The sequence below is a fragment of the Cucumis sativus genome, chromosome 6, assembly GCF_000004075.3.
Source record: "Cucumis sativus cultivar 9930 chromosome 6, Cucumber_9930_V3, whole genome shotgun sequence".
Lineage (NCBI taxonomy): Eukaryota > Viridiplantae > Streptophyta > Magnoliopsida > Cucurbitales > Cucurbitaceae > Cucumis > Cucumis sativus.
The window spans coordinates 29,378,990-29,395,807 of NC_026660.2; the positions used below are offsets into that span (position 1 = coordinate 29,378,990).

The 16,818-nt window shown below is 37.1% G+C and overlaps 3 protein-coding genes across 3 annotated transcripts; 1 reads left to right on the forward strand and 2 right to left on the reverse strand.

Annotated features, from left to right (window-relative positions):
* Window positions 1–1,996: 1,996 nt before the first annotated feature.
* LOC101221431 lies at window positions 1,997–3,073 on the reverse strand. Its single transcript, XM_004134639.3, has one exon. It carries the CDS (start codon window positions 2,860–2,862, stop codon window positions 2,365–2,367), a length of 498 nt encoding a protein of 165 aa, XP_004134687.2. The 5' UTR covers window positions 2,863–3,073; the 3' UTR covers window positions 1,997–2,364.
* A 318-nt stretch (window positions 3,074–3,391) lies between these two features.
* Window positions 3,392–5,101, forward strand: LOC101221195 (dnaJ protein homolog 1). Its single transcript, XM_004134638.3, has 3 exons — window positions 3,392–3,744; window positions 3,932–4,377; window positions 4,471–5,101. Exons 1-3 carry the CDS (start codon window positions 3,580–3,582, stop codon window positions 4,907–4,909), a joined length of 1,050 nt encoding a protein of 349 aa, XP_004134686.1. The 5' UTR covers window positions 3,392–3,579; the 3' UTR covers window positions 4,910–5,101.
* Window positions 5,102–5,237: 136 nt separating this feature from the next.
* LOC101220962 (homeobox-DDT domain protein RLT1) lies at window positions 5,238–16,459 on the reverse strand. The gene is made up of 18 exons (XM_004134637.3): window positions 15,687–16,459; window positions 15,102–15,554; window positions 13,241–13,299; window positions 12,437–12,844; window positions 12,269–12,358; window positions 11,955–12,119; window positions 11,620–11,842; window positions 10,949–11,049; window positions 10,743–10,829; window positions 10,503–10,655; window positions 10,253–10,408; window positions 9,701–9,910; window positions 8,933–9,601; window positions 8,305–8,826; window positions 7,471–8,103; window positions 7,238–7,339; window positions 6,472–6,735; window positions 5,238–6,357 (listed from the first exon to the last, which is right to left on the reverse strand). The coding sequence occupies exons 1-18, from the start codon at window positions 15,832–15,834 to the stop codon at window positions 5,551–5,553; spliced, it is 5,250 nt and encodes a 1,749-aa protein (XP_004134685.2). The 5' UTR covers window positions 15,835–16,459; the 3' UTR covers window positions 5,238–5,550.
* Window positions 16,460–16,818: the final 359 nt, after the last annotated feature.

A 16,818-nucleotide genomic window follows, 5' to 3' on the forward strand; every position in this document is an offset into this window, starting at 1 on the left:
ACACTCCCAATATTTTCAAAACTAATATCAACACAGAATTGAAGTGTTCCAAAGGGAAAAAGCTGGGGAGTAAGTTAAGTAAAGGAAAGTTCCACAGGCTTTGGACTACTGAGTCAATACTTGGTAATTGCTAAAGAAAAAATAATGGTAAAGAAGAGAAAATGAAACTAAAAATAAAAGTGAAAGTAAAAGAAAAAAAAAAGGTTTAAAGATGTATTTTATTAAAGGTAAAGCTCCAGTGCTAATTTAAACATAAACCAGACCTTTCAAAGAAATCTGAATAAGTTTACCTTTTGAACAATCAGTGTAATGGAAGCTATTATCAAATAGATAAAATCTTTTAAGTCCAAGTTATGAACAACAAAAATATACTAAATTTTACTTAAAAGAAAGCTTTACGTAAAACAAAGATGTTTCTGTCATAAACTTTGCACTAAATTCATCATTTAAAACTCTACGAATAATAATGCAGCATTACCTATGCAATTTTTTTTCGGTTAGCAACTTTGATGTTTGAATGTGATATAAGTGTGATTGGACTTTAAATCGGTGCACACGTCTTCCATATATTGAACATTAAATTAGAAAATAATATTGTAAATATAATTGACGTTAGATTAAATAAAGGGAGAAAAATATCCATATAATTTTTGCATAAACAGAAAGAAAAGTGTATGCTTTTGTTTTGGGAGTGTGTTGTAATGAGAATTAGAATGTGATAGTCAAATGTCAACATTAGTAGTTTGACAATTAAATGAAGTTTGTTGTTTTATTTTTCCTTGGAATAAGTGAGAATTAATGCGTGATTAGCGGTGATTGGTAAACCACTTTATTTGGAAATTAATAGAAACATTAAAGAAAATGAAAAGTTAGATATTAGTCTTTTTCTTTTCTTATAATTGGCAATAAGGAATAAAGTGAAAACAAATATAAAATAAAGTTAAAGTAAAACAAAATGAAAGTATCCAATGAGAAGGTTAAATTTAGGTTCAAATTCCACCTCTCTAATCTCTAGACTTCCGGTGGCTAACCCAACCCCCCAATTAAAATATGTCTCATTTTGTAGGATTCTTTCATACATTTACGTTTACCTAAGAATTTGAGCCCAACTGTTCTTTTTTTTTTTTTTGTCTTATTTTATTTCAAAACGTTGTTTTCATAACAAATTTTAACGTGTTCTTTTCCTTCTTTCTCTTACAACGATCGTTTTATCCTTTCTTCTATGCATTTCATTGCCAATGTTGACAACAATGATAGTGATGAAGCTGTTTTTATTCTTTGTCCAATAATGCATGGTTATTAGTGACAATAAATAGAGTCTTTTAAATATCAAACCAATTAAATGTGAAGGGTAAGAAGCAGAAAGTGAAATAAAATTGGAACTAGAAGAGAAAAGTGAGCTAGAATAAGAATAAAAACAAGAAAGCGATAAGGAACTGAGCTAAGAGTTAAAAAGTAGTTGAAATTGGAACTAAAATTGAAACAAGAATAGGAAAGTGAGCAAAGACTAAACCATGAAAGTGAACAAAGACTATAACAGGATAAGAAAAAAAGGAAAAAAAAGCAATCATATTAAGGATTAGTAAGTTTGTAACACCACAAAGAAATAAATAACTCTAAATTAATTTTTCCAGAAACTAAGAACATGGGAACAAAAATCCAAAATTTTAGGTGTGACTTGGAGCAAGGTGAGGAACAACTCGTTAAAGTATATGGATATTAACGAAATATGCTTGTAATGTATCCACTACTTATGCCTTTTCTTCTTGTTTCTTTCCTTTCATTTTCTCTCTCTCTTTTCTTTTAAATGTTGAATGGTGATTTGACCCAATTAAGAAATTGATCTCAGGCTTTTAGATTTAACCATTCAATTGTGGATAAGGTTTTCTTGCAGAAGGAAATAAAATATATATACATAATTAGTGTTATAGCGTTGTGAACAATCCAAGAAATAAATAGCAGTTGCAATCACACACACAGTTATGGAAGTTCAGAATAACCACACAAACAAATTAGTTTGCATTCAAAGTTTTGAATTTGATGGTTCCTTTGAATCCCTCTCGTCGATGCCATTGCAGCCCAAATTAAAAGCTTCCTTTATCCCTTCTGTGTGCTTCCAAACAGAGACGAATTCACAACAAACTCGAACCACAATTTGTTGTCTTCTCTAATTATTATTTCTTGCATTTCTCAGCCTCAATTACTTTTCAGCCACACGCATTAATGAAAACAAAGAAACTCAGAACTTTGTTTATATCCCAACTGCTCTTTTACTTATACACTTTACATTATTCAGCCATTAATAAGTTACTAAAAACCCGAGGGCCCAAACAATCAATTTACAGCAAAAACTTCAGAGTTGTATCAATCAGTGGAAGAGAATGGATTCCATAGAAGCAGAGTAAACAGCAACATATTGGGAATCATAATAGGGATTAAGGGATGAACATCGCTGCCGAGACGTTTTCTTCTAAGCCTCATTCTGGCGTAGTTTATCCTCTGTTCATCATCCCACTGAGCAGGGTGGACGCCCTTAGCGAGAATCAAAGGCGGTGGAAGTTGATAAGGGCATTTGGATCGCCAGGAGGTTTTGGGGAGGCCGAATCGGGAGAGTTTTTTGAGGAAGAGGGAGAAACCCCATTGGAGGTGAAGTGAGAGAAAGGGGAAAATCGAAGATTTAGGGCAGAGGAGAGGAGGGTAGTCCCAATTGAGGTAACAGGGGATTTTGGTGGCGATGAAGAATTGAGAAGCGAGCGGCGGAGCGGTGGTGGGGCAGAGCAGAATGTGGGTTAGGGCTTGAAGCTTTTGAGGCCATGGTGCTTCTTCCATTGTTTCCTTCATTGGAAGAAGAATTGACAGCATCAGATGAGGATTGGAGATGGAGATTGGAAATATCGTTGAGAGAGCTTCGAGACTTAGGGCTTATTGGGCCTATTGATACTTGGTTCTTGTTGGGCCTATGAATTTGGGCTTAATGACTTAGCTTCAGTTTTTTGTCTTGGGCTTTCACAGTTTTGGATCCGGAGGAGAAGAGGGCAGGACACCGATATTTGGAACAAACCATAGCCCACAAACAAATTTTTATTTAAAGTTCTAAGATCAAAATTTAGACATTAAAATAAATAAAATGTATGATTTCCAATTACGTTGATTTTATTTGGAAAGATGGCCTCATCTTACTAAAATAATAAAAAAAGAAAAAGAACCCAATGACTTAACTAATAGCTTGAGGTAATTGCATGGTGATTAAGAAAACAATTCATGCTTGGTTACAATAATATTTAGGAGAAGAAAAATGAATTAAACCCATAATTTGATAAAGAAATAAAATTAAAAGAAGAAAGAGTGTGACGTGGCTTTCCCAAATCGAATGATGGGATTCCATCTGGAAGCTTCCACAGTGTTCTGGATCTCTGTTGTTCTTCCAGACTCATCCTTCTGAACCCCTTTTCTACGCCCCGACGCTTCTTCTCCCAACTCCAATTGCGATTCTCTCCAGCTTTAACAACACTACAATTCTAGCTTCCAACTTTTTGCAGATTTAGATCAACAACAAGTCCAAGGGAGGTCCAGATTCACATGGGTGTAGATTATTACAAGATTTTGCAGGTAGACAAGAGCGCTAAAGACGATGATTTGAAGAAGGCTTACAGGAAACTTGCCATGAAATGGCATCCCGATAAGAATCCCAACAATAAGAAAGAAGCTGAGTCTAAATTCAAACAGATTTCTGAGGCTTATGAGGTAAAATTCCCTTGTTTCCGTCTCTCTCTCTCTCTCTCGATTGATTAATTTAATCGTCTCGGTTTTTGGGTTCTGAAAACTTTGTGTCGATCAATGAAACAAGTTTGTTGTAGGAATTGATAACTGTTCTGGTCGTTGTTTCGAATGCTAATATTCAATTGTGGGTTTCTATTGAAATTTGTGGCAGGTTTTGAGTGATCCACAGAAGAGAGCGATCTACGATCAATATGGTGAAGAAGGCTTGAAAGGTCAGGTACCTCCTCCAGGCGCCGGAGGTCCAGGTGGAGCATCGTTTTTCCAAACTGGGGATGGACCAACGGTGTTCAGATTCAACCCTAGAAATGCCAACGACATCTTTGCAGAGTTCTTTGGATTTTCGACTCCATTTGGGGGAATGGGTGGCGGCGGCGGCGGCGGCGGCAGTGGTATGGGCATGAGGGGCGGTCCCAGGTCATTCGGTGGTGGCATGTTTGGGGATGATATGTTCGCTTCATTCGGTGATGGCCAGCCGATGAGCCAAGGCCCACGAAAAGCTGCTCCAATTGAAAGGAGATTGCCATGTAGCCTTGAAGATCTCTACAAAGGCACCACCAAGAAGATGAAAATCTCAAGAGAAATAGCTGATGCTAGTGGGTATGTGCTTTCATCTCCATTCCTTGCTTGTTTTTCCATGGTTTTGAGTCGAAGTAACTCCATGAATAACTTCTCTTTTTACTCAATATGCAGGAAGACATTGCCGGTGGAAGAGATACTTACGATAGAAATCAAGCCTGGTTGGAAAAAGGGTACAAAAATAACATTCCCAGAGAAAGGGAATGAGCAACCAAACGTGATACCAGCAGACCTTGTTTTCATTATAGATGAAAAGCCACACAGCACATTCACAAGGGATGGAAATGACTTGGTCGTTACAAGGAAAATCTCTCTTGCTGAAGCCTTAACGGGTTACACAGCTCATGTGACCACACTAGATGGAAGGAGCCTAACCATCCCAATTAACAATGTCATTCATCCAGACTATGTGGAGGTTGTACCACGTGAGGGCATGCCAATACCAAAAGAACCCTCCAAAAAGGGGAACTTGAAGATCAAGTTCGACATCAAGTTTCCCACATACTTGACTTCAGATCAGAAATCTGGGATTAAGAAACTTCTAGTGTCTTAAGACTCTGGCGCTTGCTTCACTACTGTACAAAAAAAAAAAAAAAAAGGAAGTATGCTTAAGGGTCTGTAATTGTAATCGTAATGCAAATCTGTTTTATTTAAACGCTGTACTCGAGGCTTCCTCGTGTTTGAGGTAACTATAAATGTGGAATACTTCAGGACGAAAAGCTGATTTTGAGCTTGTTAAAGGTGTTGAGCTGTGTCTATGCTGGGAGTGATGTCTTTGTTGGTATTTTTCTTTTTAGTATAATGATTAAATTTTGATAGTTCATAGTGTATGCATGAAATAAATAGAAAATTTAATAAATACAGAGAATGGCACTTGGAAATAAAACAAGGCCTTGTAAAATTTCAACGATTCTGCAGTGTGATCAAGTCATGTTTTTTCCCCCCCATGTAGAACAACTTGTAGCAACTATAACTTTACAAATTTTTATTATCAAATAATCTAGGATAGGATGATACATTTTCCAGTAATAAATTAGACTAAAGATCATCTAGATAATGTCAGTCATGGGGGATTCTAAAACTAAAATATATTTGGTTTGGGGAAAAACTGCTATTTTGTTCCCCTGTACACAAATTCAGCCGCTAGTTGAAGGGTATCAAAATTATGCACCTCCTTAATGTCTGATATTTTATTTAGTCACTATAGTCGTCTGAAACAGCGGATTCTCCTCCACCATTGTTGCCTATCCTATTTGGTGAACAATCCGACTCCTCGCTGCTATCAACATCTAATTCCTCTATATCATCATTTCCTCCCTCTTCAGTGCCATTGTAGTCAGATAAATCCACATCCTCATCACTACCTATCCCTAAATCACCATTCCATCTGTTGGAAGTCCCTTCAAACCCAAACTCCCAGCCCCCTTGCTCATATCCAACTTCCTGGCCATCGTCGGAGTCCATCTGTTCTACGTTGTTTACATTCTCTTCATTCTCCTCATTTTCCTCATCTTCCATCATATTCTCTTCATCTTCCATCACATTCTCTTCGTCTTCCATATCGACAAATCTATCCATTTTTTCATCCTCCCATTCCCCAAGATAATCTTTTGGGGATTCATCTATGTTCTGAGTGCTACTACTAGGCACTAGCCCTGACAATCCTTCATCTGGAATGCTCTTCTCAGCCCTCCTTTTCCTTACTGTACGGCGGCCGCGTATGCCCATAAGCTGAGTTCCTTGTCCCAGCTCTCCCTGTCCTTGATTAATCTTCTCGTTACTCTTGACATTTTGCCGGACCCGGCCAGATCTGGATCCATTAACTTTTTTCTGCCACTTCCTACGACGTCCAAAATCTCTACTTCCTCTACCGCGTTTATAGCTGTTCCTTAAACTTTTTGGATCGGCTGAGTTTTCGTTCTTCATCAGATCATCATAATCCAAGCCATTTAGTTTAGTCCGCTCATCATTCTTAACCTGGACATATCTACTGGAAAAGTTCTGCAAGGAGACAAGTACATAAGTTCTAAAGTCTAATAAGAAAGCATAAAAGAAAATATAACTTGCTGTTATAAATTCTCTAATAACGAAGCAATAAGAGAGAATGCAACTTACTATATGTTCTCCGAGTTCCTTGTCCTGGTCAGGCTCTGGTTTCTCACATCCAATATAATAAATTGATGCATCTACCTCACAAAGCCTTAAACCAACAGCTGCACTAGTCCGTGGAATCCACGGTAATGTAATTACCGATCCAATATCTGCGGGATCATGTATAACATTCCCAGAGATAGAACATGAACTTAGGTGCTCGTCAGTTGTAGTGAAGTCTGATTTTAGAAAGTCTCGCTTAATTACACTTTCAAACATGGTCAATAACTGTAAAGTTCAGCAAGAGGAGATAGTGGTTAAAGCATCATCCACGGGAAAAATAGAGAAAACAGAAAAACTAGAAACAATTAGAAGATTTGATATAGTTCAGAATCAAATACAAAGATTAGACGCAGGCAGCCTTTAGTAATGCATATTGCAAGGTGCATGTTAAATATGTAGCCAGAATTTAGATATCAATTTCAAGTTCAACAAAATAAACATGGATGTAGAGTGATGAAAAATCAATTGACCAGTAAATCCAAGCGTCTAATTGATGTTAAAAATATAACTCAGAAATGTTAACACAAGTTCCTATTGTTTCAAGCAGATGGTAACAAATTACTTTAGTAGTGGAGTAGGATAGCCTATCATGACACAAGTAACCAAGATTTAGGATGCCGGCAGTGGTTTATGGAAGTAACAGACAACCGGTTTAGAAGATCCAAGGGTTGGAGATTGGTATCTAAAAACTTTAACGTGAGGCCAGCACTTGAAAATGCAGAAATACCTGTAGAAGCTCCTCAATAGAAGAAGATAGTTTCATCCTGACACCCCACTCTTGCCTATGTTCTGTCCAAAATGATTGAAAAGCTTCCGACGGAACATGTACCTGTGAAAAGGCAACTCAATGATGTGTAAGTCCCGAAAGCAGTAGAGGCAACCAAATTGCAGGCATTAGCCTTTAAGTCTAAAAGAAAAATAGGAATTAATTGAAAATTGGCCTCAATGGTTACTGCTTACCTCAATGAAAGCTAGGAAAGCCTTGAGCAACCTACTTTTGAGGGGAAGAGATGCATCTAAAAAGTGTGTATCCAAAGGGCTAGACTTCCTTTCCCTCTCACAGTGACGTGTGTGTTCTAGAAAATTAATATCATTCCCACCAACACCAAAAGTTTGATGGCACGAAGGACAGTGAGAATGTTGAGAATCAAACAAGCACAGACAAGAATCACAAATGTCAAACAGTGAATTGCATCTTTTTTCTCCAAATTTCATGGCACATAGCGTAGATGTGCTAAAGCACTCTCTTAACATCCACCTCTGCAAGTCTTGATACCGTCTAAATGCATTCTTCTTTTCGTTTTCATTTCTCCCAAGCTCAATTCTGAATGAAGATGATGTTACCATTGTATCCAAATTTAATCCGCAAACAGTACTGCTAGGACTGTTAAAACCAGCAGTGCAATCAGGACTAGAGCTTGAATAATCATTTTCATTTTTAGGAGTAATTCCACTTTGAACCATCTCATTGGCACACTGCAGATTCCTCCTAACATTTTCCTTAAATGATGTCTCTATCATTTGCAACATTATGCGTAAGTGTGATTCTCTAATCCCACGTGTGTCCAAAGCCAATGAAAGAGCATCAAAACCCTACAAACAAGAGAGCAATTAATTTCAAAAGTCGAAGTATAGATGTCAGAATCAAAACACAAAGGGCTGAGTTTGAGCCAAAGATAACAATAATTAACAAATAAAATAAACATCACCCTTTTGAGAGATGAGATCCTACAAACAAAAGAAGCAGGATCTTATATAAGATAAACCAAACACCAAAAAAAACATTATGTCTACCTCTTCAGAATCAATAAGCCTCCAGTTTCCATCGTACATTTCAACAAAGATTCTCCCAGAACCAGGATCATTGCTTGAAGAAGATGCAACAAATTGCCAATACCGATTACGCCTACGATCTCGACCAAGAGGCAAAGATCTGTATGTGTACATTTCTTCAGCTCTATGGGCAATATAAGATTTTAACTGTGAACGTGACCTCTTTGAAGCATGTCCACATTGCTGAGCCAAGAAGTTATCTGGACCTGGGAAAAGATCTGGCACTAAAGTACCCCTCTCATTAGGCACACTACTGTGGTTTTCTGCAGTGCTTGGGGTTGTTTCATTGTTCTTATTGTCAGCGACAGGAAAAGGGCTTTGCCCACCATCCATAGTGGAACCGTTGAGTTCAATTTCCACCTTGCTTACTATATGAATTGGAAAATCAGATTTAGTAATGATCTCTTCTTTTAGGCGAGATTTATCAATCTGAGCCTCTGTCAACATTTGCTTCTTAACAGCATTTGCAGCTTCCAAGCGATCCTATATAATTGTTACTCAAATCAAAATCCTCCGATAGAAATGAATTGAAAACATTTAATAACTATCATGAAGAAGTTCCATACATCAAACCAGAAGTAATGTTTACCTCAAGGACAAGGCGAATAGAGTTTCCTTCATTTGCAATACTGGTCAAGACAACAAGGGCATTCAAGCGCTCCTCAACACTAAGATCATGGTATTCACCTTCTGTAAGTCCTTGGATCCATGATTCACCTTCCTTGCTTTCATCGATCTCCATATTTTCTTGATCAAGGTCACTGATAGTAGTGTCATCAACAGCAGCATACTGCTCTGTAGGCATGCTTAAATATTTTGCATCCTTAGAATCACTTAGAGGGAATGGCAATACATCTTTGGCAATATCATTTTGTAGATTTCCAGCAATATCATGACATAAGTTCTCATTCTCAACTTCCAAGTTCACATCTCCTTTGCTAACATCTTCATTCACCAAGGAAGTCGTCGCTATATCATCAACTTCAGGATCTTCGTCAACATCATCACATTCAGATTCTTCATCTCTTTCAACATCATCGGCATCTTCTCCAGCCAAGAACCCATTCTGGAATACCTGAATTTTCTTTCTAGCTACAGAAAGTATCTCATCGGCATCATCTGGATCCTTCCTATAGGGGGCTCGTACGCGATATGTGGAAGGAGCTATTCTTTCAAAAAGCTTAGTATCCCTTGTCAAAGCAACAGAAATGGAAGCCTCCGGTGTTTTGCTTGTAGACAGATCTCTAAGTCCTGATCTCTACATAATTGACTTGTGGGTAAGATTTCTTAATTAAGATTCGACAGCATAACAAACTATATTATCAATATTCTCAGTCAACCTTAATATTGGGCTCACCTGTATCTTCTCTGCAAGCTCTAGTACTGTTAGCCCCTCACTGCCTTCTAGGGAAAGAACATGAAAAGCAGCAAATTTGACAGTTCCAGGAGTTAGCCGATGCCTAGATCTGCGAGGAGCTAACAAACCTTTTTCTTGCATGATAGCAAATGCATTTTCAGCGGCTGAACCATTGCGTAAAGTAGAAACTACGTCCTCACCGCATTTAGCCTACAAAACAAGAATAACTCAATAAAAGAAAAGAATGAAAGTTTCATTTGAATATTAAAATTTTTGCACGTACTTTGGAAGGTCAAAATTAATAATAATGCAGGAGTCATATCTATGATCAGGCATTGCCTTGGATCTAGATCATGCAGCTGATCCAAAAAATTGATTTTAAGTATTAACACTAAACAGAATAGCCCCTTCACTATGTCCAGCACCATCTCCCTACTTCCTTGTCGACATTGTTAGTTCAGGACAGTGCATTTTCTAGTAATTAAGTACAAAAATTAGAGAGTTCTATGTAATAGAAGTAATTGCCCGTTGCTAAAGTATTGAAGAGTAGACCTCATCTTTGCTACGCATTTCAGACATTGCCAAACTCCTCTTTTTCAACTGAGGTCCATGTCCAGCTGATAGTGCTAATTGTCTAAATATTTCTGGCCATGTTAATGGGTTTAAATGCTTCTGCCAATTGCAAATGTCAAACCCCCATGCATATGCCTGACACAAAAAATAAAGGTCAGATGGTTTCGATAAGATTCAGAGAGACCCATCTTAGAATATACAAATTATTATTATTATTCAAAATGATTACCCCTTCAACAATCTGCGGATGTCCGCCTCCAGAATTGGCAACACCATTCTGGTTCATTCCCATTCCAGTAGAAGGTGTTCTTGCAACATCTTCAATATCTTTTACAATCAGTCTCAAAAGGCAAATGTGAATCTCAGCCAGCAATCTCGAATCCTAGTATTGAACAAGGGTGTCAAAATGGATAGGTAATGAACTTAAAATTATTTTACGGGGGAGAAAATGTCCTTATAGGTGACTTACATAGTCATGAAGAGCTTGAACAAACTCATCAAGAGTAAAGGGCCACAGCTCTAGAACATCAGAAAACGTAATAAAAAATCTCCAGACCTGAGAAACAAACTCAAGATATTTAGGTGACATTTCTCCTATCAAAAAGATGTTCCAACAACACTACCATGCCCCTTCAAGTGGTCATTGAATTATAAAAAGGAGGCTTTGGAATGTACCATGAGAAGGTTACCAATGTTCTCCTCTGAATTGACCCAAGGCTGAATGCCGAAAGGTTTCTTCAGTTGCACAGACTTGGGTGGAAATGCACCAAGATAATCTGGAAAACAAGATGTCAACAGCTGACTGTAAGATTCAGAAGTTTACAAGACAGAACAATAATGATAATGATGATAATAACAATGGTATTAATAAAAAAGTCAAGGCTAACGAGATCAAGAGTCCTAAAAGTGTCTTATCATAATAACAAAAACTCTCTTTTTACTTTGAGCTTGCATGCACCTTGACTATCCTAATGGGAATAGCTGCTAAGAAAACTCATATAAAATATCGAAATCTAGGTAGGCGACCACTAGGGATTGAATCGTGTCCTTCTAAGCCCTTTATTATTTACATAGTTCTTATTTGTGTACGACCAGGAGCAATCAATCTGATTTGTCATTTTGACGAAGTAATTGGTATGTTAGTTTCAAAAATACAAATTAATTGGGCTTTGAGCATATACTTCACTCATTTTGGACATACAAAGAAATACATGGAAAAGGAATTGTCATTCTTAATAAATACAAATATTTGAACTACCAAACAAGCAGCGCCATTTAGCTCACATGACTGACACCAAGTATGACCTAATCTTACAAAATATTTGAGGTTAAGAAACAATGCAAACCTCGGAAAGATTCAAGATTCTGCAAAGTGTCGTGATCAAGATTTAATATGGAGGATAATCCTTTGTTCGCGGCAGCCAGTTCCATCAGTTCAAGCTGTTCGTCCTCAATAAGCTCCATAGACTCACGGGCAATTCTACGAGCAGTAGCCTTCTCAATAGCAGCTTTGCGCCTCACAGCTTCCTTCTCTTTGCGAATAGCTTCTTTTTGTTTCCTCTTTTCAGCCTAGAGTTAAAGTAAATAATGGTTAGCAAGGATAAACAATTACCTATTTTAGTAATTTCTGTAAGAACCCAGCAGCAAAGGAGAAACAAACACTTGAACCTGCTTAACCTACCCTCAAATACTCCCTCTGCAGAAACTTTTCCCTTCGTTCATGTTCACGTCTTTCCTCACGCTTCAATCTCTCAGCTTCACGCTGCTTTTCTCGCAGTAACCTCTCCTCCTCTCTTCTTCTTTCGCGATCTTGCTTTTCCATTTCTTTCCTCATTCGTTCTTCATTCTACCGACAAGAAAATTATTGTTGGTAAGTTTCCTTCAGTTTTTCTTACAGAACACAGGGTACATATTGTAAAAAAACCTCTGTACTACAAAATAAAATAATAGCATAATTATTTTACATAACAAAATAATAAATGAAAGAATAAAAACCTTTTTCCTCAAAATATCTTGTTTTTCAAGCTCTTTCCGCATTCTTATTTCGTGGGCTTCAGCTTCTTTGCTCAAACGAGCTTCTTCACTCTATGAAGGAAACCAAAAGAAATAAGAATTTGAATCCACATTCGAGTATTGCAATATCTTTTGAATGCTTGGGAATACCTTGCGTTTCCTTTCCATCCTAATCATGGCATCGTTTGGAAAATGCCCATCAGGCAACACATAAGAATTTTCTTGTCCAACAATTGGGTGTTCGGTGAACTGCGAACTCATTCTGATATTTGGATAAGAATCCCTTGGAAGGGAAAATGCATTGTCTTCAGCAGGAGATGAAATTGTAACTCCCTGCTTCTCCTGTTGAGACATGTGACGAACCCTTGAGACCTGACTGTGGTAATTATGGCTCCTGTTCAACTGTTCATGACCATGCAAAAATGATGGTGTCCTGGCTGCTGAAACCTCGCCTAAAGAATCTGAATAATGTAATTGGGAAACTGGACCATAGGCATCAGCTCTAATATTAGCCTGGTCCGGCATAAAGGGATATTCAGGGAATCCTCTTGCAGCCACCTGCATGAGAATTCAATCCATTTCAACACATGATAAACCAGAAGAATTAGTGGGAACACGTGAAATCATTTTTCTTAATGTGCATTCTTTCCTTTTTTTAAGAGATATTATACATTCACATATGCCTTATATTTTATTTGAGAGGACCACTATGGTAGCAGTTAGAGGTAGTTTTATTTAAATAATAGAAAAACTTGTAATCATGAATAATTGAGATGGAAAAATTAGAAAAACTATGAGCAAAAGATTTAGATCAGGATGAATCACCATGTCATCGTTGGTTTTTTTTTAACAAGAGACAATTTTATTTATAGATGAAATATAAAACATGTCATTGTTGGCTAGAAATGCTAAAGTATAATAAAACAGCATATTCAATTAACAAAATAGACTAACTTTATTTGATTTTGCATCCCGTTGTTCATAATGTCCAGATCGCTTCTGCTGTTCTGCTACTGTAAACACATGTAAAAAATTGAGCAGCAAAATACTGTTATCTTCGAGAATACTATTGAAGTTAGGCATCAAGTCACAGGGTCATACTCAAGATGATAACAAAAGAACATTTTAGGAGGAAATCTGAACATAACAGAGCATGGTTAATGCAAACAAATAGATTTTTTAGATATATTTAAACACTTACAATGAACCACGTAATTCTTTTCAAGCAGTTATTATCCATAACACAAACTTTTATAAAAAACTTTTATCACCAAATAAAGCAAGATTCAAAACCACAATTGAACTTTACAGCATCAGATGGTAGTTTATCATTACTTGCAAAAATAAAAAATAAGTTTGAACTAGAGAGAAATGCTTTTTTACTAATGTTAAACACTCCTCAATTTTCTGATAAGGAGTAAGCTAAAAAGTAACACCAAGAGCTTTCCTTTAAGGCCCCTCATACCAAACCCAAAAAGGGATGAAGCCACAACAATTGATTCCTATCCTAAGGAAAAAAGATAGAGAGAAATATCAGTAAAACAACCCTTCTAACCAATAGAGACCATTTGAGAAACTAATTGTTCAAGAGTTCCACTTCGAGCCATCTTGGGGTACCAGTGGCCACCAGCAATCATAATCAACAAGTTGCAAGTACCTTATACGACAAGATTCAGGCTCTAAAGGAAAGCACTGAGTGAAACCATTAAGCCACTAAAGCACTGTTCTGTTCAACTGGGTTTCCCAAGAACATGACCCTCTTAGGCTCATCTCTGTTGATACATCACTTCGATTAACCATGCATGGCCCTCCCTCCTCAGATCCCTCCGATCCAACATAATGTCTTTCATCAGGTAATGTAACTATTTCACTCAGGTTACTGATGACAAGAAATGAAGATCAAATAGATTTCAAGCAACCACCTACACAAATGCCGTCAATGCCCATGCCATTTTTTACAGAATGACCTTTTTAAGAAAATTTAATCCTAAATAAACATAGGTCCTTTAGAGAAAAATTATGCAAGCAATCCCCTTCTTCCATATAAGATTAACAATCATCAGTAGCATTTCAATAATGAAAACTTGATCAAGAATCTACCTCTAAGCCACAAAGACCCCTCACACCACTCTCAGTCAGTTGGGCAACTCATAAGAAACAATCTTATACAGGCTGATAACTAAACTAATCATCCCAAAGTCCTTCAAATAAGATGTACCAGACTTCATTGGGGAAGGGTAGTAAACATTCCATTCATAGATGAATCAATGAGACCCCTCTTATAAAAATTTTGAAGAACTTAAACTAAGTCCTCTTTCACAGCCTCCCAATTAAATCAAATCCTTGGAGAACTTTAAGCAACTCCTCAACCAAAACCTCCCGACTATAATTCAACCTTCAGGGCCAGGTGCTTCATTCTCATTGCTTATCAAAATGCTATTCAACTTACCACAACATTCGGCAGGAGCAGCTAAACATACTGCATCGTCATAAATAGTACTTTAAGTAGGACACGTCTCTAACTATTAAACCAATACTAGAAATTGAGACCAACACGAGAAATGAAATGCATGCTTCCTCTCTTGGTCCTCATTCTACACGCCCGATTCATGAATATGGCAATTGAAGTTCTTTAAGTAACTCCTTAGGCAATTCTAGAGCTTTTGTCCTATGTATCTTCATATGAAGATATATAAACTCATTTCTAAAATTAAAAATAAATAAGATGTCCATATACACGAAGCCGCAAGTTTTAAACTTCCAAGAAAGGTTTCATAAGAAAAAAAATAATAATAATAATAATAATCAGCCATACCTATAGGTGCTCCGAAAGCATCAGGTGGTAGTGGATCAAATTCGATCCCAAGAATAGGTCCGTCCTCCCTCAATGGCTCACCTAACTGCGACTCCACACAAGCAATAGCTCTAAGTTCCATAACAGACCGTGAAGTTTCATAATACCTTCTCATCATTGGCATATCATCTCCAACACTTCTAGGTGCCGCATTACGCAACCCAACATCACCAAATGGACTCGAACCCGATCCCGACCCTGAAGCATAATCACTACCCGGCTCAGCCACTACTCTCAATTCGTCAATGGGAGAATCAGGTAACGCCGGAGCAGGTACCACCTTTCTGGGTTTCTTCGCCGGCTCTTTCTTGTCCTTCAACCTCCTGTGACAAAACCACATCTGCAATTGCCGATCGGTGAGGCCCAATTTCTCCGAAAGTTCAGCCCTTGTGGACTCCGATGGGTAAGTCTCCACTGATCAAATCAACCAAAAAGAAGAAGAAGAAGAAGAAGAAGAAAAAAACCCAGTGAGAAAACAAGGAAAGAAAAGAAAAACAAATTGATAAAATTAAAAGAAGAAGAAAAAGAAAAGGTATGTAGACGAACAAGCATAGGCTTTCTCGAGGGTTTCAAGCTGAAACGGAGTCTTCATCTGGCGCTTGGGCTTGCTAAGACCCTCACTGGAGTTACTAATTTTGTTAATATTATCATTATTGAGGTTGTGATTCTCGCCGTCGGAGGCAGCAGCTTCCATCGAAATCGAAGATGAAGATCGAAGGAAGAGGAAGAAGAAGATAAAAAGAACAAAAAAAAAAAGGGGGAAACCCTAGAATCAAAAACGAAAAACACTCATCCGAAACAAAATTGAAAAACCGGAAGCAATGAAACTACGAATTCCCGTTTGGGCACTTAACCTAAATACCGTAATAGTCAAGGAACAGAAAAGCAGTATAGAATAATTATCATGATGGAATAACAAAAAATAAATAATAAAAGAATAATAAATGATGAGAAAAGAAAGAAGAAGAAATTATAAGAAAAGGCAAATTCAGGAACAAATAACCAACAACAGTCTCTTCTCACTCTAATCCATCCTTCCATAATTCTCTTTAATTTCTTTTCTTAAAAACCCTTTTTAATGAATGTCAAACAATACTTTTTCTTTTTATTTTGTTTCTTACTTTCTTTTCTTTCTTTCTTTCTTTCTTTCTTTTTCTAAAAATTATATTAAAATTTACCACCACTCACAACCCCTCTTCCCATGTGCTTCATCTGAATTTTGATGAACTTTTAAGTTTGCTTCTTCCCTATTTACATATATATTTTCTTTTTCTTTTTCTTCTTTCTTCTTCCCACCATCTACTTTTCTTTTTTTTTTTTTTAATTTTTAATGTCGTGACTGAGTTTCCTATTTGTAGGGCTAATTTCCTTCTTCCATCAACTTTAGATTGCAAAAAGGGGCTCCAAGTTTATGAACTTCTGTTTTTGACCCCTTTACCTCCCCACCGCTGATTGCTGATTGCTGATTGCTGATTGCTGATTGCTGATTGCTGATTGGTGACTGCTGATTGGTGGATTTAATATCAAGTATCCACATCATATAACACAAAACCTTTGCACATCCACATCGCAACCAAACCACCTTATATGTGTATGCATTCTTTTACTTTCATTCTCTTTTCAATCAATAAATTCTTCTCATTTTTTTATGGTCTGTATTCACATGTATATTTCAATT